Source organism: Apteryx rowi, unplaced genomic scaffold (genome assembly GCF_003343035.1).
Source record: "Apteryx rowi isolate R43461 unplaced genomic scaffold, aptRow1 scaffold_185, whole genome shotgun sequence".
In the NCBI taxonomy this organism is placed as follows: Eukaryota; Metazoa; Chordata; class Aves; order Apterygiformes; family Apterygidae; genus Apteryx; species Apteryx rowi.
This window is the reverse complement of record NW_020448141.1, coordinates 765702-788105: the sequence shown is the minus strand read 5'-3', so window position 1 is coordinate 788105 and position 22404 is coordinate 765702. Positions and strand designations below refer to the sequence as shown.

At 40.0% G+C, this 22404-nt stretch overlaps 1 protein-coding gene across 1 annotated transcript; it reads right to left on the bottom strand.

Annotated features, from left to right (window-relative positions):
• Window positions 1–2088: 2088 nt before the first annotated feature.
• Window positions 2089–20084, bottom strand: TSPAN8 (tetraspanin 8). Its single transcript, XM_026061785.1, has 8 exons — window positions 20025–20084; window positions 15012–15074; window positions 12244–12372; window positions 11504–11578; window positions 11312–11419; window positions 7734–7883; window positions 5552–5635; window positions 2089–2142 (listed from the first exon to the last, which is right to left on the bottom strand). Exons 1-8 carry the CDS (start codon window positions 20082–20084, stop codon window positions 2089–2091), a joined length of 723 nt encoding a protein of 240 aa, XP_025917570.1.
• Window positions 20085–22404: the final 2320 nt, after the last annotated feature.

Sequence of the window (22404 nt, the reverse complement as noted above, 5' to 3'; positions counted from 1 at the left end):
TCCCAAATTTTTCTATAGTGATAATCCAGGAGTCAAGCTGCCATCCCACAATCTGGGTGATTCAGGGTCAGTTCCCAGCACTGTCTGAAGGATTTCCAATCAGGGATAACATACACAGCAAAAAACAGTCAGGGGAGCAGGAACCAGAACCCAGCATTCCTTCCTTCCAAGTGAGTACCCTAATGGCTGGGCTACAGAGTCATGTTTTTTCTCTGGTTCAACATAGTTAAATTCTTTTGACACAGTCTCCCAGGTTCAGCAGAGCAAAGGGAAAGTGCCAGAATTGTTTGGTAGTTAGAAAACTTTCCTGGGAGGCATGAATTTCTGAAAACAGATCTCATTATTTGGCCAAATGGTCTAAGGAACCTTGGGAAAGGGTGGGAGGATAGGACAGAACATTTTCTTCTGGATATTTTTTTAAAGTAAGTGATTGCTGCAGCTGAATTTTACATTAACCCAGACCTCTCAGTATAAGGCATGGGCAAAGTTATCCTCTCAAGGAAACCTTTTAAGATATTTAAAAAACAATTCTCACTTTTTGCAGTCAGATATCCACTGGTCATGAGTTGCATGGCTCTGTCACATCGGGAGCAGTCTGGGCATGCTTTGAGACACAGTCATAGGAACTAGAGGAGTCTTAAAGCAGAAAAGTATGGTACACAGTTTTCTCTTAAGACCAGCTGGGTAAAGGTATTTAAAGCTGCTGGTAAAGATGAGAAAAGGGGTCTAATGGGATATGAGAAAACTACTAGTCCCCTAACTCACAGCACTGAGGCCACCCACATGCTTTGGAAAACCTCAACAGATCCCAGTGGGCATCATTAGGCATCTTCATACCTTGAAAAAATTCTGTTCCCTGATGCCATTTACTTTCTTGCAGGGTGCTGGGGGGGCCAGCAACTCCCTGGGCCAGTGTCAGGGGGCTGCCAGTGGGGCAGAGCTGGGGCTGGACCCCAGGGCCTGTTCCACTGTCCCGCAAGGACACAGGGCTCCGGGGGCAGCCGAGGCAGCCCCAGTCCCAGGAGGGTGTCAGGCACTGCTGCGGAGCTGGGCTGGGGCCAGGGTGGGGGTCAGGGGGTCTGTGGCCTGGCAGGGGTAGGGCTGTGGCAGGGCTGGAGCCGGCACCACTGTGGCGTCGCAGGGCAGCAACTGGACGGGGGTCTGGGCTGGGTGTGGGGGAGGCTCTGGGGAGAGGACAGGGACCAGCAGGGCTGTTGGTGCCCTCAGGGCCTGGACACTTTCAAGTAGCATGCAGGACACAAAGGCATGAATGTGTGTTTCCCTGTTGTGTTGCCAGCCATGCTTTCTGCTGCCAGCCTGCTGCTGGGGAGCCCACTGCTTGTCTTGGTCACTCTCATGGAAATCTTGCCCACATAAATTCTGTTTAAGTCTTGTCTCAGTATGTATTTGGATTTCACCCTTGATGCATATTTGCAGAAGGTGGCCCACTGAAACTGACTCCTGCATGCGATCTAAGCATCATATAGACCTATCAGCGACCATTTCAGCTGCGAGGATATTGATTTAAACATCCCTAAAGGGAAATACAGGTTTCCTATTTGAATGAAAGTTAGTACCTTTGCTTCTCACAAGTAACAAAACCCTGTCCATAATACCATATAGAGTGTCAAACTGACCCATGACAATAGTAATGAAAAACTCTGCCCCACAAGCAAAGCTGCCTGGAACCATGTGATTCCCCAAACCAGCCAGTTGCTGCAATATCATCTGCAGCTGTCTAAGATGACTCTGCTATGAGTGGCGTAACACCCATGTAGACACATTGTACGGTAAACTCAAAATCTCAACATGACTTAAATGCTATCTTCAGACAAAATAAACTCATCAGAAACATAAACAAAGACTTTTATTGCAAATAAAGATTCACATTCACATCATTAAGTCTTATGAATTATAAGGAGGTCATTTTGCAATTTGTGAAGTATCTGTGTGCACAAGGGCTGCTGTTTTCATCAGAACAGCTGTCTGGGACATGCATGTACTTATCTGAAAGTGCCAAGTCAAATATCCCTCTATCTATAAAGGTTTTGATTTGGCTGGTGACATCGTTCTGACACTTCCACAGTTTCATTTTCTCTGGATCTGACAGTACAGGCTCATAGAAAACCCCAAACCAAGAATCTGGAAAACAAAGACATTTCTGGTATTATTTGGCAGTTCTGGAAATCCCAGGATACAACTGATACACAGTGGGAACATTCTGTTTGCAAATGTCTTGGATTTACATGCAGGCTAAATCTGCTATGCAGAAGATCTTTTCCAATGTAATTCTTAAAGAACATGACTCTGTAATATTGCCATTTTAATGAAATCAGTATGTACCACAGGTAAGATTGCAGATAGAAATTTTTCATTTCTTTAAAAGATAGATGCCCCTGTAGATGGGGAATCCTTTAATTCTGTTTTTTTTTAATGCAGTTGTTAACTGCAATGAAGCAGCACATACATAGAAGTTCAAGCAACTCCAACAAAAGTTCGATCTTTTATTTTCTAAGAAGTTGGAGGAACTTTCTGATTCCATTGCATATACAAAGATTTTTTTTTGCCTTTGAATTCTTCTTTTCGGCTGTCACTCTCTTCTTTGTAAATATATGCATACATGGATGCATGTGTATACATACATGGGCATACATCTATATATGTACATACCCCATCATTTTGAGTGGCATACAATCATGCAACAATTTTTCACTTATCAGTAAGATAATTGGAATGGAAACACTGAGTCCACAAAAAAAGCTGTTGCTTGAAATATAAAATTCAGTAGGATCATCCCTGTAGTGAGAATTACTGGGTGAAATTCCATAGCCTGTGACAGACAGCTGGTAAGATCAGAAGATCAGAAAGCTTCCTTCTGGATTTGAAACTAATCAGTCTGTGAAGGTGTCACACAAAAACTGGAAAGTATCCAAATGACATTTATGGAGCTATGTGCACCAGGATGTTTTATTTATTCAGGTTAGAGACAGCGGAGAGCATACAGAACATATGGAATAGAAGGAAGACAAGGAGTTGGGCTCACAGCTGGAATAAGCCATCACAGCTTCCCTGATGCACCATGCCTGCGTTTTCACTTGTGCCCAAGTGAAACCGGGCCCTTCTTCTCAATATTATTTCCTGATAAAGTGAGCTAAAATCATCAACAGCCCACAAGTGGCAAAAAGCAGCAGGCAGAGGGGGAATGCTAGCGAACCCTTCTCCTTGTCTGGTTCTTTTTATTTGTTTTTTTTTCAGAGGAGAGATATGGTTAAGCATGTAGCCCTTGATCTGCAGTTACTTGAAATGTGATAATATGTTCATCTATCTTTGGAAGGGATAAATCTTTAGAGGGTGTAAATTGCCAGCTGACTATTTGTACCAGCTGAAGCTCTTCCCATATTGTTTATTCATTTTGTTTTCTAATCCTTTTATGTTTGGGAGAGGCAGCCACCACAGAAGCTGCCAACTGGAAAACAGGGAAGAATGATGGCCAGTGAACTAAAGGATATAACTCATGTAACTGCAGTCACTAGAGTAAAGCAACTTACAACTTACTTTCTGGGTAGATATGCAATTTTACACTTCCATTATATTTTTAAAAGCCATCTTTTAATATTGGTATGTATTTTCCCCCATAACTCTACATATAGACAAGAGACCTGACCCCCCACATATAGTACCTTAAATAACATTAAGCTAATGCTAAATAAGAAGTTAGTGGCATGTCATCTCACAGTGCTGCAGCTCCATAACTCTTTCCTGCTTACTATTATTTTCCTGGAAATGTATTTTTGAGTTGGGGCTCTTGCCCACTCTTAGACCACGAGGAACAATCCTCTGCCAATGACGTTAAGAAGTTTTCAGTCTGAATAACAGATTGAACTCTGCACGATGATCTTCATCATTCTGCTTTTACCTCAAACATCCACTTGTTGTGGGGGGGGGGGGGCAGAAACCACAAAGGAATAGTGAAAAGAATGAAAAATGATGGAAGAAAGTAACATGATGAAACCCCCAGTTTCTCTGTCATTCTCTCCTAATCAAAGCCTGTCATTCATTATGAAGCTGGTTGGATAACCTCACTGTTTCTCCTCCTCTCTTTGGGAAAATTCTGCATGTTATTCTTCAGTACATGAGGAAACAAGTAAAAGAAAGAGTTCACATACTCTTTTTTAAATACAGGAATATATGAAGCAGTACAGGTATGCACTCAGATACATTTACACATCATCTTGATGGTTAAATTTTGCCCTCAAAATAATAATTTCATATAATAATTTCTCCATGATACAAATACGCAGTTTAGGGACCACTAAGATATAACTGGCTTAAACTATTATAAATGCCTGGCATTTCTTAAAGAAGAACTAGGTCAATTAGTCTTTAGTCTTCTCTCTTCTGTCTTGAAGGGAGAGCTCCAAGGCCAGCTGGTGAGGACTGGCTAATATTCACACTAGTTGAAGTACAGCAGCATAATGCATAGTTGGGTCATGTTTCCTCTAAGCCCTATATGGCAGATATGTGGCCCCAAAACAAATTTCTTTTTTCTCTTCTCTTCTCTTCTTCTCTGTTCTGTAAATTTCTCAAAATAATGAAGGGGCTATGCAGCCACCTGATAGAGTGGTGTTTTTGTAGCATGAAGCACATACACCACAGGGCATGAAATGAGGGCTGTGAAAGAATTGTCCTAAACACAGGGACCCAAACTTAATACATCCATGTCCATAAAGTCAGTCCAAAGCAGGCACAGGAGAAGTCACTTATCTCAGCTGTGCTGAGGATTCCTCCTGGAAAATGAGTTAGCTTTCAGAAAAAGAGAAGAGAACTAGCTTAGGCACAGCATGGATAAAGAGAGGATGAGAGAGTGAGCTGAATTCTTACTAAAGGCACATCAGAGACATCAGTCAAGATTTGAGGAAGCCAATAGGAGGGTTTTCTTTTGACTTTAATAAGCTTTGGTTTAAGCCCAATTATGACCAAACTGAAAAAGAAGACAATGGACTTCAGGCTCCACCTAGCAACAATGGGTCAATATAGAAAGTTGCAAGAAGACGGACAGTCAGCTTAGGTAAGGCAGTTCTCCAGAACTTTGGATGCTCAGACAAGCATTCTGGTCATCAGAAAGTTGCACGGGAATCTCACAAGGGTAAGTTTTCTTATGAGTTGACTCTTTCTTCAAATGGGGAAGGGAATGAGGAAGAAAAGATCAGCCATTCTGCCTCATGTATTTCTGGGGCTAGAATCTACACACTGCTCCATCCTCAGGGCTTACTCTCACTCTGGCTCTAAGGCTGTCAAATTTTTGGAGGAAAAGTGCCTTGTGATATGCTTATACAGGCAGAAGGGTGGTCTGATCCCACCTGAAGTTCTCGGCTATGCAACCGTATATGGTTTATATGAAATAACACTAAGATTATGGCTAAAGTTAGAGGCTGTTTTCCCTTGTCTATTAATTGAGCAAGCCAGGTGTTTTAATCCCATTCCCAGTGCATTTTGAAGTAGAATATATTGTTTGTCAGCTACTAAATATTTTAATGGTATATACTGGTACCTCAATAACTGCCAGTCCAAATGCTATCCCCATAATTATGATCATATGGTCTTTAAGGTAGTTGATTATCAACTCTCCACAAGGCTGAAAAATAAGAGAAAATGATTAATTATAGGTAAACACTATTATTATCCTAAGGTTATTACAAATACATCCTCTAAAATCACTCTACTCTCTCTCCATAAAAAAAAGGCTATTTGAATTTACTCTGACTTGTTGCTAATGAACACAAAGAATACAGCTATACATACCTTTTGCTCTGAAACAGATGTCTAGTCTTTGCCTTCCCAAATATGAACATGAATTTAGTAGCTGAACATAGAAAGGTACAAATTCAAACTAAGAAACATGGTTGTAATGCCTAATGTTTGCATGATTTTCATTTGACAGGGAAAGAAGCATTTATTCTTACTTTCATTTGGTAATCATTCATTACTAGGAAATGGCCTATGCAGCAAAGATCAGATTTGAAAGAGAACTTCAATTCCCACTAAGCTGATCTTTGGATTTAAGACCTCTAATCTAGCCTATTATTAGGATCAGACTTATCTCAATATTTGGATATGAAATCAAGCTTAAATATTAATTTTGACAAATGTTTGGTGGTCATGGTCTGGAGCTGGGAAGGAGCGAGTAATCAGATCTGAAGTTGTATGCAGAGCTACTCTCCTCTTTAATAAATGCATACATCTGTTCCCGTAATGATTACATCTTCTCCAGGCATTGACAACACTCCTTTTGCAAACTGTAGGGAAAGCCAAGTGTGGCTTAAATCCATCAAAACCACAGTAATGTTCCAACACTACATCTGCCTTTCCCCAAAATCAACTCATACTGTAGTTATATTCTTTCACCATATTTACTCCCTCACAAAAAACACATTGGTTCTTTCCTTCCAGTCCTTCTAGAAAGCTTTTCATTTAAGTTGACTCAAAACTGATCTGAGTTTCAAATCATTTTTACTGGATCACAAGAGCTGACTGCCTTTACTAACATCTAACACCACCGTGAAATGTGCATGTTTATGTGAGCCATACCTATCTTGCACCTGCAGTAATCTCTCTGATGGTTTCTCATGTGTCCTTTGAGGGTTTGTCTGTCTGAGGCCAAAAAGACATAAAAATGTGGCCAAAACAGCCTCTTTGTGTACAGCCTATTTTCAGATTGGTTCTGGCATCCTCTACTTAACCAGACTATTCCCTTGCTTTAAAGCAGTATTTGCTTCCATGGGACTATGCAGGGAGGAAACTAGCGTTCAGGCAAGACCTGGTCCAGGAGCTGTGCATTTATATACAACCAAATTTGGACATTTGCTAAAATCTGCTTTGTACTAGATGCAGAGATTGGTAAACTTCACACCACTAGCATTCCAAAAATGCAGCTATTTTGTGCTAGTTTTCCACTTTTTCATGTGTGTTTTTTATTTCTGTGCATGGAGTCTGAATTTCCATATGAGGAGACAGCTAAATCTTGAAATTAATTAATTGAGATCTCTGCTGCCCATCCACCAATTTTTGAGTACTCTTTCATTGTTGTTTGTCAGCAGACATTTTGCCTTATTAATTATCACAAGCTTTTCAAAAGGCCACAGTTGTAGGCAATTACACTTTAAGTATGCTGCCAGGTAGTCTACATCATGTAAGGTTTCTTTCCAGCATGTTCTGCAAAATGAGTGTGGATATTTTTAGAAAAAAATATCAAAACCCAAAGGTCTTGTATTTAATTAGTTCATTTTTCAATAACCTGTAGCCCTTTGAAAGCACTAGGTCAAACTCTAAGCCAACATGTCTACCACCAAAATGAGACTGCGGAGGATCATAACTTTCTGAGGGAGCAAGGAGAGCCAAAGGGTAGCCGACTTGCTGCTCTGGCTAAGTGGTATATGCCAACCCAGAAGCCGTAATAGCAGTTTTCATCTGTAGCAACCAGGCAGACTGCTGAGATCCTAAGGGTACGGCACTGTGCCGCTGAAATAGAGGCATCCCAGGAAGAGGAAGCAGCAGCATATTTCAAGCATGCACAGTAATAACAGATGGACCAGAGGCAATTCTGGCAAAGGAAAAGAAGGCAAAATTTAGTCTTCTTGGCTTGAGCCAGGAGTGCTGACTGTGCCTGCCACTAAAGACAACCTTGGGTTAAAACCTCTTTTGGAAAGAAGGGTAGGGCATTGTATTTTTCTTACCTTTTTATAAACGTATCTGCCCTGAACATAGGTGCAGAGGTCTGTTGATTGGTTCTCTAGTGCACATTCACAGATTTTATAGTCAGTTTGAGGAGCATTCAAATTTTTTCCCCAGTCTTCTGGCCCGTTCAGCAAACCACAGCACTGATTCTGCACAAAAGGAGGAAATAAGGAAATGAGGAAAAAAGGGGTGACTTGCAGTGAGGGGAGAGTAGGAAAGGGAGCTGAGAGAAACAAAGGAGGAGAAATTGTCCTTTCATTTTTTCCCATGTGGAAATTTTCCCAAATTTATACCTGTCTCAAATACCCTTTAAATTTCCATACCAGTTATCAGAATGGTGAGTGCACAAGTTCTCTGCAGGTTATCCTTGCATGTGGTAAGTAACATCTAAAGTAAATCACATCCTGAGAAGCCAGGCTGAAAAAGTAAAATTCAGGCACATAAAACTGTGAAATCCAGAAAAATAACCACCTTGAATGATGGTTTACCCTTTAAATTAGAAATGGATTGAGGAGGTCAGAGGTTCATTTGGGGTTTGTGAAACCTAAACCAGGTGCAGTTTCATTTCAGGTTCCACTTTATCCAAGCCACTAAAGCTCAGAGGTGCAGGTTTGGGTTTGTGGTCCTCCCTCTTTTAAAAGGCAGCTGGAAATGTTCACATTGTTTTGTATAAAAGCAAAGCCATGGGACATAATAAAAGCAATCTTGGTCTATTTAAAAAATAATATAGTAATTATGGGCTTTTTCATTTTGCTCACCCTTCACTCATCCCTCCAGGGAACTGCTTATTATATCAGAAGAAATAAGTTGGCTCAGAAGCAGAGGACTAGGCTGGAGGTAGAATGGGGAAGGAGAAGGGGAAGTAACATAAGCCACTCAAATAGCATTTCTTGCTTCCTTTCCTTCCACACCAGCAGCCTTTAAAAATATAGGTGTGCTTTAAGCCTATCCATCAAAGTCCACTGGGAGCATGGCGGAGGCCCACACCATCAGTGATATCAGTGAGATTCAAGGGTATTCTCTGTGTGATATACAGGACAAAGCTGGCACTAAGTGTCCACCTTCTGGTTTCCTGCAGTGGGAGAGGTCAGAACAGATATAAGCACAGGGAAAACAAATCTCCTTTGTATCATATTTTCTTTCCCCTCTTACACAGTAAGACATGGTATTTAATGACTTCATAGCAAGAGAATATTCCAAATGAAATAAATACACCCCAAAAGCTTTCCTTGTCCCTGCAGTAACCTTCTTGTCTCAAGAGTACTGGATGGGGAGTAGTACTGTGATACAGTGAAGGAGCAATTTCCCTCCAGAAAGGAAAGCTTTAACAAAGTAGCAGGCAGTCTTCTCCTGAAGACTTTATCTAACTGGCAATCTCATTACTTGGGGACATATGTAAGGGGAGACCAGGCTCTGTCATCCCTTCAGTGATGAGACAGGTTTGTGTGCCCGCAGAGGGCAACCAGATGCAGAGACAGCTTCCTCTGGATGGGGACATGAGCCCTCCCGGGGAGCAGCAGCCATCCAGCTCCAAGTCACCATCTGATTAAGGACCTGTGAAGTGATGAACTCAGACTAGGAAAGAAAGGGAGGGTGGGGATAGCAGAGCTAGTTAAAATTTTATAACCCTTTGTTTAGAATTATCATTAATAAAGGCCTTATAAAAATGCCTGCCACTGTGTCAACAGTGGATTGAAGATTATTTGTTTTAAAATAAGAAGACTAATTTCAGTAGGTGATAAGTAACTCCATCTTTCATATCCTACTGAAAAGAAATAGAAACACCGCAGCTAAAACAAACTGCTCTACATTCCATCTTCTTATCTCACACTTGAGTTGGAAAGGAAGATTTTCCAGAGATCAGGAAATACTGCTGAGACATTTCAGGCATTAGAAGAACTGGCCATCACCAGACCAAACTGAAGCAGATGCCAATTTCTGTACGTGAAAGTGATCCAAGCATCTGAGAAAGCAAGGAGCTTTGGACACCGAAAACTTCTGCAGTGCTTTCAAGAAAAAAAAAAAAAAAAAAAAAAAAACAGAAATGTTGCTTTACATTTTATTCCTAACTTGAGACAGGGATCAGAAATCTTTAAACATTTCTTACATAGGTTCATCTGATTGAAGCTCTGAGGAGGCCCAGACAGAGTTTGGAACAGGAGAATAAATCAGCATCTCAGTCCACGCTGAGGAAAACCCCTTGTTACAGGTAGCTTAAGCAAGCTGCACCTTTTAGGCAACCATGGCTAGAACAAAACCTATACTTTATAACATGTATAACTTTCACTAGCCTAACCATAGCTGTGCAAGAGTGGCAGCTCTAGCATTACACAACAGTCTCCTAAAAATCAGTAGATTTATGGCCAAGATGCAAAGTCCAGTTCCTTGGTTCCTGAGAGCTGTTTGAACTTACACATTTGGTCTATCACACTTCAGAGAGAATTACAAGCCTTAAAATTATCCTTCCTCCAACACATGCACAAATTTCTCTAGTGACCTACAGTAAGGCCGCTATATTGACAAAGTGTATAAGAACCATGAAAAGCAAATACAAACACATGCAGATTTTGTAAAGGTCCAATAGCAATTATGAGGCTTCCAAACCCCACGGGCATGCTCTGCAGGCCCTGTGAGCTCTACAGCATTACTGCCAGTGTACTGAGCACGTGGCCTCAAAGAAGGAACTGATAACATCTTACAGCCGCTTCCCAACATAAGGGGACCTTTGTTTTGGTTGTGTTGTTTGTTTTAAGAGAGTTATAATTTTTCTAAGCGCACTGAGGAATTTATAATCACTGATGCAAAATTATGGGGTTTCAGGTGGTGTGAAGTTTGAACTTGGCAAATTGATTTAGGGAGAATGCATATGTATAGCCTTCAGACTTCATTAGCTTGTGTTGCCTTGAAAGGCTTTTCATCATCTACTCTAGAGTTCACATATGTGTTACAAATTAACCACCCAGATGTTTAACACATCATCCTATGCATTTTTTGTTATTGAATAAAAATATATGAAACATATTTGAAGTTGCCACACAAGCTGATAAAACAGTGCTACACAGACATACAGACAAACAGAAAGAGATCTTTCATCAAAACTTTCTCCAAATGTGTAAGTCTCAAAAAACAGCTAATTGTTCTGAGACCATGGAGATGCTTAGATAACACAAGGAAACGATCCACAAACATACAGATATCCAGATTATGAAACTATTTCCTCTAGAACTAGTCTTTCAGACAGTCCCAGTGTGGGTCTTAGAGAATGTCATCCTCTCTGTATGTAACAGAGAAAAGGGCTTTTTCAAACACAACAAAATCCACATCAGTAGATTCACTGCATGTTGTGTGTCCTTGCCTTATTTCTCTCACAAACCCTTTCATGCAAAGAAAGCCCATGCCATGTAAAAGACCAGAAATGCCTTGTGTAGTATTTTAACTTGTATTTAAGCCAGATCCTTCCCTATCCCCAGGAATGAAATCCAAATCTGTGGCAGAGTAGCCGTAAAATAAAGCACAGACAAATGCTAGAAACTGGATGGATAACAACAACCCTTGCCCTTTGATACATTTTAATTACCTCTCTTTCATACGTCTGGAACTTCTCTTGAAACACTTTTGATTCTTCTGTAGAGCTTTGCAATGTCTTAATACTCGCCGCAAGAGTGCTGTTAAGGGTTGTTTCAATCTGCAAGTACAAATATTACATTATTTTCCCTGTAGAAACAAAACTCTAGGAAGACTACAAAGAAAATTCAGCATAATACCGTACCTGAGATCTGTACACTGCTCCTAAAATACCCGCTGTGACCTGAAGAATCAGGATCAGAAGCAGTCCAATAAAAAACTAATGAGAAAACAAAGGAGGAGAAAACTATAGCATCTTTTACCAAGATAAGATCATTTCTTCTAGGTGAATGTTAAGCTCTCATGTGCTTGAATAAACATTTAGGTAGAATGAACTGAAGTTCTAGTCAGAGCTGCTCCAGTTATTTCTTTTGAGGGGGATGAGAAAAGGGGGTGTTTGAGACAGAGTGTTCCTGATCTTCCATGGGTGGTCAATACAAGGTGCACATCAGAGTAGCTGCATGATGGGCAGTGTGTAGATGAGAGATGTTGGGCAGAAGGACAGGGAGGAAGTTCTGGGAGGACTAGCAGAGGGAGTAGCTGGGAATTTAGGAGATGAAATGGGATAGGTAGTGGAAGATGACTGATGGCAGGAACTTCAGTGATAGCTGGATGAGGAAAAAGCTAGTGGCCTGCTAGATGCTCTCTGGACTTCATTTTCTTGTTGTTGAGGCCACCCATCCTTTCTTCTGCACTAGAACTTAGCAGGGTCTCAAGCACAAGGTAAGCAATGAAAACACATTTCATAATCAGAATCATAATCATAAATAAGCATTTGATTAAACAAAAATACCCCCATCCTCAACTAAGACCACTTGCAAGGACCTTATGCATCTAATGTAGCTTTGGTCTGTAAAAGTTTAGCTGAAGGTTTTTGCTTCCTACCAAAAGCAGCATGCATCGGCTTTCCTTTATGGCACCACAGCACCCTAGAAATCCTAGGACCATGATGATGGAGCCCACGGCTATTAGTAGATCAACTCCTGCAAACGTGCTGCTGTCTATCTGGAACTCCTAAAAAGAAAAGGGAAAAAATCTCTCAGCTACAAGAAACTCTTCCTAAAAACATCTGTACACCCCCCCCCAAAAAGGGGATTATTTCATAACTTACAAATATTCCGACTAGCAATCATAGAAAAGTTCTGTGCCATACAAAAAAAAAACAACTATCCATTGCACCTTCTTAAATCTTTTGTTGGGCAACTCAGTAGAACCTGTTTTTTCACAGTGTCTTTGTCTCTGCACAAGATGAAAGTCATCTTTACACAGTAAATAAATGTCTCTTGTCCTTAAAATAGCTTTCAGTTTGTTTTCAGTCGATGAATCTTTGCTTTTTATTGCAAGCAGCAAAATTGATTGTCTTGAAATCTCTCCTACATTAACGTAAAGTTGAAGAAACAAAACCTCTGTTTGTCATTATAAGGCCAGGAACACACTCTGTTGCTGTTCCTGAGAGAACGATTCTCAGAGCTAAGCTGGATATACTAGAAAAAGTTAGATATATTTGCCAATGCAGTTTTCTTTTTCTTTTTCATTTTTTTTTAAGCAGGATCTCTAATATTACCCTCAGAGATGAGGACTGTATTTTGATGTGTGGGACATTCAACTAAACAATTCATATAGCTCAGTATTATTAAATATCAAATTATTCAGTTCCCACAGGACTGACTGAGGCCAAAGACCAAAATGGAGAAAAATCTTCAAAGAATATTTTCCAATGTGGCTGGTGCCAAGATTAGCAAAAATGTCTGGAAGTTGTCACATTTATCTTCTGATGGAAATTGCAAAGGTATATAGACAAGTATAATTTGAAGAACGTGTTGTTCTTTCCCCTTCCAAGTTGGACTGTACTTCCTGTTATTTATTCTTAGAAAGCTCTATTCATCTACAGCCAAAGACTTATGGTCTGTTCAGTTATTACTCAGGCAAAACATACATTGATTTGGAATGGGACCTTTGCCTGCATAGAGGCAAAAACAAGAGAAAATCCTTTCAATTTTGGCCCCTATTCTTAATTTCACAGCTTTTGGGGAGTACGCAGTGTCACTTCAGGAAAGCAGTTTGGAACACGCTAAAGGATGCTTTTTTGAATAGGAAATCTCCCCAGAAATAAGAAAGGAAAATAGTGGTTCTGGTTTTCCAAGCTACACTGTACCACCTGAGCCATCATACTGGACATGACCACTGGACATGGTCAATTAACAAGTGTGGCAACTTTAGCTTCACTGAAATGGGGACTGGGGAGTGAGACTTGTTCTTCTTCCTCTTCCTCTTCTGCAGTACACAATGACAGTGCTTTCCACTGTAACCTAATTTACCGCATGTCACAATGTCATCATGAAGTCAGTTCTGTTACATCCACCTTCAGATGTGAGGTCTCTGGGACTGACTAAGGGCAACAGCACCATCAGCTAAATGGCAGGAAATATATAAAGTTGTCCTCTTATCTCCATCACCTTTTTATTTTCAGATGGGAAAATAAAGAATAGAAAAGTATTGTTCTTAACTGATGGAACGTGTTAGAGCAGCAGAGGAGTGATCAGAAATTTTGCAACTTAATCTATCCTAAGTTCAACCTGAAATCTGGAAAAAATGCTTCCATGACACACCTGGCCATTTTTGCACTCCTATGGGCATAAAGCCTTTTTGGAAATAAAAGTATGCACATCAAATTTTCAAATTCATTTGCCTTTCTATGGCCCAAATTCACAAAAAGAAATATATTGCTTAAATCTTAGAGTTCAGTTGTTCTTCCTGTTGCCATAACAAAGCAGCAAGATACAGAGATCGCACAGCAGCCTTTTAGAGAAGCATCTACTTGCTCTGGAATGGGCTTTGCTATAGGACAAGCAAGACATCAGTGCCACTGGCAGCACAGCTGGCAAGAGGTGGGCAGGGCCTGCAGGCACAGAGGGCCTTGATACAAACATGCCCAGATGCTCAAGAGCTCCTCATTTTTTCCTAGCTTTGAAGAAAGGGAGAGTCATAAAGTCTGAAGTAATTTAATGACCCAGATAAAATCCAAGAAGAGAACTCTGACTTTTCTTCTCCCCTCTAGGAGGGCTGTTGGGAAAATTTCGTCTTAAGTAAAGGTTTTTGGGTGCCTAAAACTCTTTCTCTATAAATACAAGTGAAAAGGTTTTTAAGAAGCCATTAAAAATACAAGGGAAAAATCCTTTCTCCCTTTCAAAATTACCAGGGGAAAAGTATTGTGTTATTGAAGATAGTCAGAAAGGTAAAATATTCCCTAAATACATATATAAGTATCCTTAAGAATATATGTGGCTATTCTGATGGGGAAAGACATTGAAGAGTCTAGGAGGTCAATGGCTCCTCATTATTCTAACACTGAAATCAATAATAAAACCATCATGAGTTTCATTAGAGCAGAAAGAGGCCCACATTTTCTAACAGAAATCAGTGTGCATCTGCAGGAATTTACATTGGTAACACTAGGTGACACTTCTTGTGGTCACATGTCTGTACTTAAAATAATCTGATTACCTGCACCATTTTGTTTAATCTTAATCATAAAATGCATTACACTTTATTCACATAAACCATCTCTACAAAAAAAAATCTGTGTAAATGAGCATGGGAAATTAAAATGTATATAGTAGCTTCCACATTTTACATGAGTCTGGTAAATTTACCTGCTGAGCATCTTTGTTAATACGTATCCATATAGAGACGCCCAGAATAATGCAACCAGACACCTGCAGGAGAAAATAAAGAATATTTAGAAAGATGAGCAATTTCAGATTAAAATTCAGCCTTCAAATTGCGCCAGATGCTGGCAAAAAAAAAAAAAAAAGGGAAAAAAATCATTTGTTTGGCAAAGTGAAAGAAACATCAAATGCTAGAGCATAGAGTGTTGATTCACAGTCAGGAAACTTCATAGGAATAGTTAAATCTTCAGTTATGCACCAAATCCCTCATGCTTCCACCCCAGAAGAATCCACATTTCAATGATGATTTATGCATGTGGTTGGGAAGCACATAGACATTCTGTCAGATGAGAGAGGGATATAAATTGCTATAATATGGATATAACACGGTTGTAAAGAACATTGTTTCTTGCATAATGGAAATACATGAGATTTGATAAGGTATATTGGTATAAATGTTATCTCTAGAATTATTCAGGACACATTTCTAGAAACCTATTCTCCATGGTAAAACAAGCAGGAAAAGTTCAAAATGAAGTCTTTCTGCTGTGTCATATCTGACCATCTCCATTCTTTAGAATAACTCTCCTCTAAACTGCTCATTGTGATAGTTATTATTCCCATTCCAAAATAATCTTACTCAGTCCTATACATGTAAAAATTAGACATCTAGGTCTAACTCATCAGACCTGTCACAGGCACATGTCCTCAGATGAGCTAAATCACCCACAGGTGCTATCCGCCTCTCTACCTTGGCTTTAAAAGAAGCTCGGAATGACTTGCTTTAAGATGTTAAAGTCAGGATAGACGAATCCTGACACGTTTCCTAATCACTAGCTGTGCTCCTATTTCATTGATCTTTGATGTATCATTCCACTACGAATCAGTCACTCTATTTCTAACTTTGTCTGTGACGATTCCCACATAGAGTTTCTCTTTATTACTAAGCGTGGGCGACAGATAATTAAGAGGCTAATCAGGAGTAAAGGCTGTGAGAGGACTGGCAGGAAAGAGGAATCACTGAGGACCAGAGTCTCATCATATTCATAATTATCTTCCTGTATGTCATTAATGCTTAAGTCATAAATGACCCTGAAATGTGATGATATGAGCTTCCTGTGATGACTGGGACTATTCCTCTTCAAAATTAAATGAGCTATTTTTATATGTTTTAGGTAATTTTTCTTAAAAAATACTTCCCCCTCAAAAGGTTTCATATGATATTCAGCATCAAAAATCATAATGACTACAGCAGATTATTTAATATGGAACATGGCCAACACTCAAACATGACTACAACACATTTTCATGCTCTAAGTAAAGCTCCTATAAGTACATTATAAACACGAAAAAAAAAGTTGTACAATTGATGACAGCTATATCATGTTATCAAATTTTACTAGAACTATCCACTGAAATCTCAATCTCACTGAATTTGCCCAGAAACTGATGGTATAATAAGACTCTTTATTTGGGTCTTGCTCAGCAGCACTATGTGTTCAGCAACACTAGTGGAGTTATACACCAGACAATATGGGATCACTAATGTGAAAATTTCCACTGGAGCAGCTAGTGCATTTGTGTTGCATATTTGCAAATATTGCATATTTGTAGCAATTGCTACAAACCCAAACAGAATTTGGGCCACTGCCTTATTTATTATATAGGAACTTCCATTAAAATACAGCACAGTAGTAGAAGAAGTAAATAAAGATGAATGTAAAGGAACTTATCAATTAGATGGGAATTCTACAATATGCATTTCCTCCATTCAGAAAAGGAGTATCACTTATAAATTAAAATTTCTATAAGGCATATATATCTTAATTATAAAAATAGATTGCTTCATTTCAGTAAAATCTTGGTATTTTGTTCCTGTTGGTTTTCTCTGAATATTATACAATATAAAGTGTATAATAATGCACAAAGAAAAAATTACAAATAATGAATCTAAATATTCTGTTCCCAAAGGGCCAAAATAGAACACTTCAATTTTTATGGAATACTCCATCCTAATTATCAATCTTTCCTGAAATAAAATTTCAGTTAAAGAAACACATTTCAGGAAACTGTTTCACTTTTAATGAACCAGTATTTTCCAGTGGGAGGGAGAAGAGCCTCTTTGAAAAGATCCTCACCTGTTTTCCCAAAACGGGATGGCTAATATAGTTTTGCCTCAAGCCTTGACCAAGAATCAGTCACCTCATCACAGTCTCATATGTAAACTGTCCAGGAACAGGTCTGTTGTCCCTCAAATTCAATGAGTCCTTCTCTTCTTGAGCCCTTCAGTTTTGGTGCAATAAAGAAATACAGCCTAGGTCAGTTACAATCACCTCAGACAAGCCTGCTGTGACAGTGGACCAGTCACCAAGACTCTGCCTTTCCTGGGAACACCAGGCCCATGAGGAATTCCCTCCACTGCTACATATGTTTTAAGCAGCCAATTTAAGGGTATAAGAAGGAGGTTTATACAAGCCTGCTCCCTGTTGGGGAAAGTATTTAACTGAAATACTTCCTTGAGATACCTGAAATTACCAGCACTAAAAACATCTTACAGAGAACGTGGAATATGATGGCTCTTTGTACTCGCTAAGTTTGCATTGCTACTTACAGGGACAAAGGGGTTCAGCTTCTTTCCTGATGTAGGGTGTAGGGAAGTGGCCACTCTGGTTGTAGATGGGACTGCATGTCTGAACTGGTATCAACAACTGATCAAAGATTACCCTATTACTACTAAGACTGCATCAAACTAATGATCAGACATCAACATTTAGTGCAAAAAATAAGAATGATGTGGAGTAGCAGAGGCTGAAAGCGTGAGAGCAGCAGGCGGAGACTGGCTAGCCTGCAAACTCTGCAGAAGGGAGAGAGGAAAAATCTGACCTAAGTGTCAGGTTTAATATACCAAACTGTCCTGAGGATTAACTTAAGGACATTAAGAGCTTCATATAGGTACCCAACTCCAAAACACGTATCTTCAAAACTCATGCTCAGCTTTTACCACACCAGGAAGATTCAAAACTTTATGGAAACTCTGGAGCCCAATGTAGGGATGTGGGTTCCTGGGGGGGTGCAAGTCACATAACAGCCGAGGCTGAGGATGGTGAAGCCAAAGCCCCTTTGTGGATCTAGCTCAGTCTATTCCAGGGCTTAGACACTTCAGGATAGGCTGTAAGAGCCATTGAGAAAAAGGTACAGGAAAGCTAGAAAGCACGTTCCTGATTGCCCTAAGAGAGGACACTCCCAGAGGGATTTCAAAAGGCTAAAAACAAAAGGACACCACGTAAATATGCAGCATTTGCTATTCTCTAGTTAAGGTTAAAGTCACCTTCATTTTCCAGTATCAGTTTAATTTTCCACCTGCCAACTGCCTCATGCACCAGCAAGAGCAACCGTGGGAGCAGTAGCTATAAAGACATCACTAATCCCTGTGCTTTACCACAGCAATTTAATGTTTTCCAAGGATTAGAGACAGGAATGTGAATTAAAAATTCAGTTTAATTGTATTCTGTTTGCACATATTCCTGTTTGCACCACAGTCTGTTCTTCCCTACCTTGGCAGTGCAAAATCCCTTCCTTTAAAAAAAGTTAAAATAGCTGCATTTTTATCTTCCACAGTCCCACCCAGTCTTGTCACATGCATAGCAAACACTCTCACCATATTCCTCCCCAGAGCAGAGTAGATATTTTACTACCTTTGGCATAAATACAGGCTGCGGAGGTTTGTTGAAGGCCTGATTGTTTCCTGACTACCCAAGGATCACGTCTGTCTTTTCCTAGGAAACTCATGCTGTCACTAGAGATTTAGTCTTGCAGCATTATTCACATGTTCACTCCAGAAGTAGTTTGGGGCTTTCCTAATGCCAGAGGTTTGCCTATGCTTTACCTTATGGTAAATATAGATGCATATTAATAGAAAAAATGTCTTGAGAAGCAGGAATTCTAAGTCATATACTTATGGATCTTTTTAAGTACTGTTGCAGAAAAAAACTTCAACGCAGATGTCAAATATCTTTAGTCTGCTGTGGTGGAGGTGGAGGAAGAAGAGGGGGAGGCGGTCCAAATTTGCAAATCATCACTGGCCTGTTAGGAATGTATTTGTGAGGTCCGCAAGTAATCAAAGAAATTTGCTAATACTTTTGCTCATTTTGGCTAGCCACAAATTTTCCAGGGCTACTGTTTGTGGTCCCTTTTGTGTGGTATCACCTTTTCACTAGGAAAAATCCCTTGAGGCAAATCCCATGTTGTGGCCAGTAATTCCACTTCTGGTTTCAGTGAACCTCTGGCGAACCTAGCAAATCTCTGGCAGGAAAGCTGACAGTGAGGCTGAACCATGAGAAAAATGCTTTTTAACTCAAACCTTTCCAAAACTATCAAGGCCTAAAATTCTTGCAAACCAGCTGAGATGTGACAAATAGACAAATATGGTTCAAACTGCATTAGAAAGCTGCCTGCTGCACTGTTTTGAGTGCAGGTGCAGGCCAGGACGATTTAGTACAGCTATTGGTAGTACTGCCAGCCCATACCATTTTAACATTCACTGACCCCTTTCAAAAACTAAGTATGAAACTGAATGTACAACAGAGAACCACAAAGAAGGACACAAAAAAACATTTATCAAGGAAGAGACTACAAATACAATTATCTTTTGCTGCTACTACACTTGCAGCATTGCGCAGTTTGGACGCAAACAGTAGACAATAAAAGCAACAGAACGATGCATTTACATGGAGTGTCTTGTTGTCTTGTGATTGAAGTGAGGGGTACGTTACAGGCAGGGAGACAGACTCCAGGATGTTCTAGAATTGGAGGGAAGTCTATTTTGAAAGAAAAAGGGAAAGGGAAGGGCAAAAGTTAAACATATTCTCCTCTCCCTGATTTAGAATCATACTCTGGTTCCACTTATGCTCTATTTTCTTCACAATTTCTCCACTACAGCCTTCAGATAACATTGAACGCATTTATACATCATTAATAACAATTTAAACATCAACTTACCCAAAATAAGAAGTTGAAGATGAACATGGAGTACTTCATGCATCTGCTTACCCCTGCCATTTTCAAAAACCTGAGACAAAAATGAGAACTGCAGAAGAAGCTTTCATAAGAGTTTGTCCTCGATAAAAGGTTCTCCTGCTTCTTCAGAAAACCTCTCAGACCAAGTCAAATGCACTGTGCTCTGCTGCTAAAAGCAAAAATGGTGACCAAGGCAGCTACAATTATTTAAACAATTCATATACCACAGGTAAATATTAACTGGAGCGTTGGGGAAGCACTACCAGTTGTTATCACTGAGTCTCCAGACTCTCATTGTGTCTTTGTGAGTTGTACTTTTTTATGGTTCTGTTAGTCTTGTCCTACACCCCAAAAGTAAATAGATACTGCAGCAAGAGCCATAGTTTAAACAGAAAGGGAAGTGAAAATAAAAACATTTTACAGAGCTGCTTTTAAGAGATGGAAATGACTGCATTTCTTCATGCTTTGAAGTTCTGGCTCTTGCTCTCTTTCATTTTTCACTGATCATTGCCAAAATTCATTCACTCATGTTTGCAATCATACTCCAGCTATTCAACCAGAATAAAGGGATGGGTCTGTGCTATCCCTGCAGAAGAGGGGGCAAGGAATCTGCAGCCATTATGTCTGTCTTGCTCTCTACTTCAGATCTTTTTCCTCCTCCTCCCCAAACTGGGACCCTGAGCATGGTGGTGCACAAAACGTCCTGCTGTGCAGGTTTCCAAAAGTATTGTGAACCCTAGCCCAGTAATCACGATTCTGGCTTCAGATTCAGGATATCTCTTGGCAATAGGAGCCAGATATGTCCCAGAAGACAAGGCAATAAACTTGTTTCATTAGTTTTGTTTTATGTCTTGCTTCTTTTCTTTTGTGTTCCTCAAACTAGAAATCATTAGAGGAATATAAAAGTATCATTGCTCTGTCTTTTCTATCTGCCCATTTTCTACAGAAGCCCACAATACCAGTCCTTGGAGGGATAAGGGTCACATCTAGGTTCCCCTGGTTTCCTCATAAGAAAGAGGCTTTATTTTGTAGGTGAACACAAAGGATATAAATGAGAAAGATTAGGGACATGCTGAACGGAATTGATTTATGAAACCCCCTTGGCACAAGCCCAATTTTTAGTCTTCACTGTCAGTTTGCATTCTCCAATTCTGTTGTCTGTATTTGAAAAAAGTGGAAAGTGTTAGTATATAACACACCTGTAGATGGTGACAAAAAGATGTAACTTAGAGCCTCACTTTTGTAGGATCCACAAAAATCTACTCTACACTGAAAATAACTTCCTCTGGCTGCTCTCTAAACCAGCTTTTAATGAAGGTGTGATGTTGGAATTTCTCCAGTCACTTTCACTAATTTTATTTAAACAGACACAACTGTTCCCACTTTTATGAGTGGCTGTATACCTGCCTTCAACTTTCTGGGCTCTTTCCTGGAGTAATTCTCTTTCTTCTAACTCTAGGAGATTGGCTGTCTAACTAGTTTATTTCACAATATCCACCCTTAATCTGCGAATGTTCCTAAAAATAATTGCACTCATGAAATACAGATTTGTATGGATTGGGAGAAACAACTGTGTGGTATGGTTTAGATCTAAAGCACTCAACAAATAAGTAAGTTGAGAAATGTGGGTGTCTTTATGGAGAGACGCCATAGCCACAGATGAATCATGAGAATAAAGTGCCATATAAAATTGTATAACAAGAGCCACAAAGGGTAATAAAAGAATCACAGATGACACAGGATTTGAAGATAAGTCTGAAATCAGACCAGCAATTTTAGTAAACCAAGTTTACTATCAGAGGAATTCAGAAACAGCTTTCTGTTGTACCAAAAGCTGCAGCTGTAAATTGCCATGCGCAGTAGCGGCTCATTAAAGAAGGCACGAGTTGTAAGCATTGCTTTCCATGAAATGCTTAGTCCAGGCATTCAGTAAGAGATCTCTGAGGTAAATTGTGCTTGGGTAGGAGGACTGTAACACAGAAAGCAAGCATGACCATGCACACGCTGGCCCTTCACAAGAGGCTGGTGTGCAAAGACTTGGCATGTGTTTGAGGCCTGCTCCTGTTCCCCCCCCCCCACCGCTTTGCTTCACATCACTCCTGGGTTTGGGGCACGGAGGAGGGTCTGCACCGGCAATGCCACGGAGCGACCTCCAGCGCAATGTACAGTCCTGGGCTGCCAGAGGGCCCCAGGCCTGCCTGGGAGGCTGCGGTGCCTCCAGAAATAATTTGCCAGAAATTCTGGGATATATATATATTTTTAAATACGCCTATTGAACATTAAACACAAGCAAGTTCCAGTAAGATTCTAGTTCTTCCTAAACCTTGAAGAATGAACGTGTCAGTTGCCTAAACAAAATGAC

Bases quoted from the DNA above. Each gene is read 5' to 3' on its own strand.
- TSPAN8 (XM_026061785.1), bottom strand. From the start codon at position 20,084: ATGGCAGGGGTAAGCAGATGCATGAAGTACTCCATGTTCATCTTCAAC. The intron at 12,373-15,011 runs GTAAATTTACCA...TTTTCTTTTTAG, and splicing joins TTAACAAAGATGCTCAGCAG to GAGTTCCAGATAGACAGCAG. The intron at 11,420-11,503 runs GTACGGTATTAT...TTGTACTTGCAG, and splicing joins GAGCAGTGTACAGATCTCAG to ATTGAAACAACCCTTAACAG.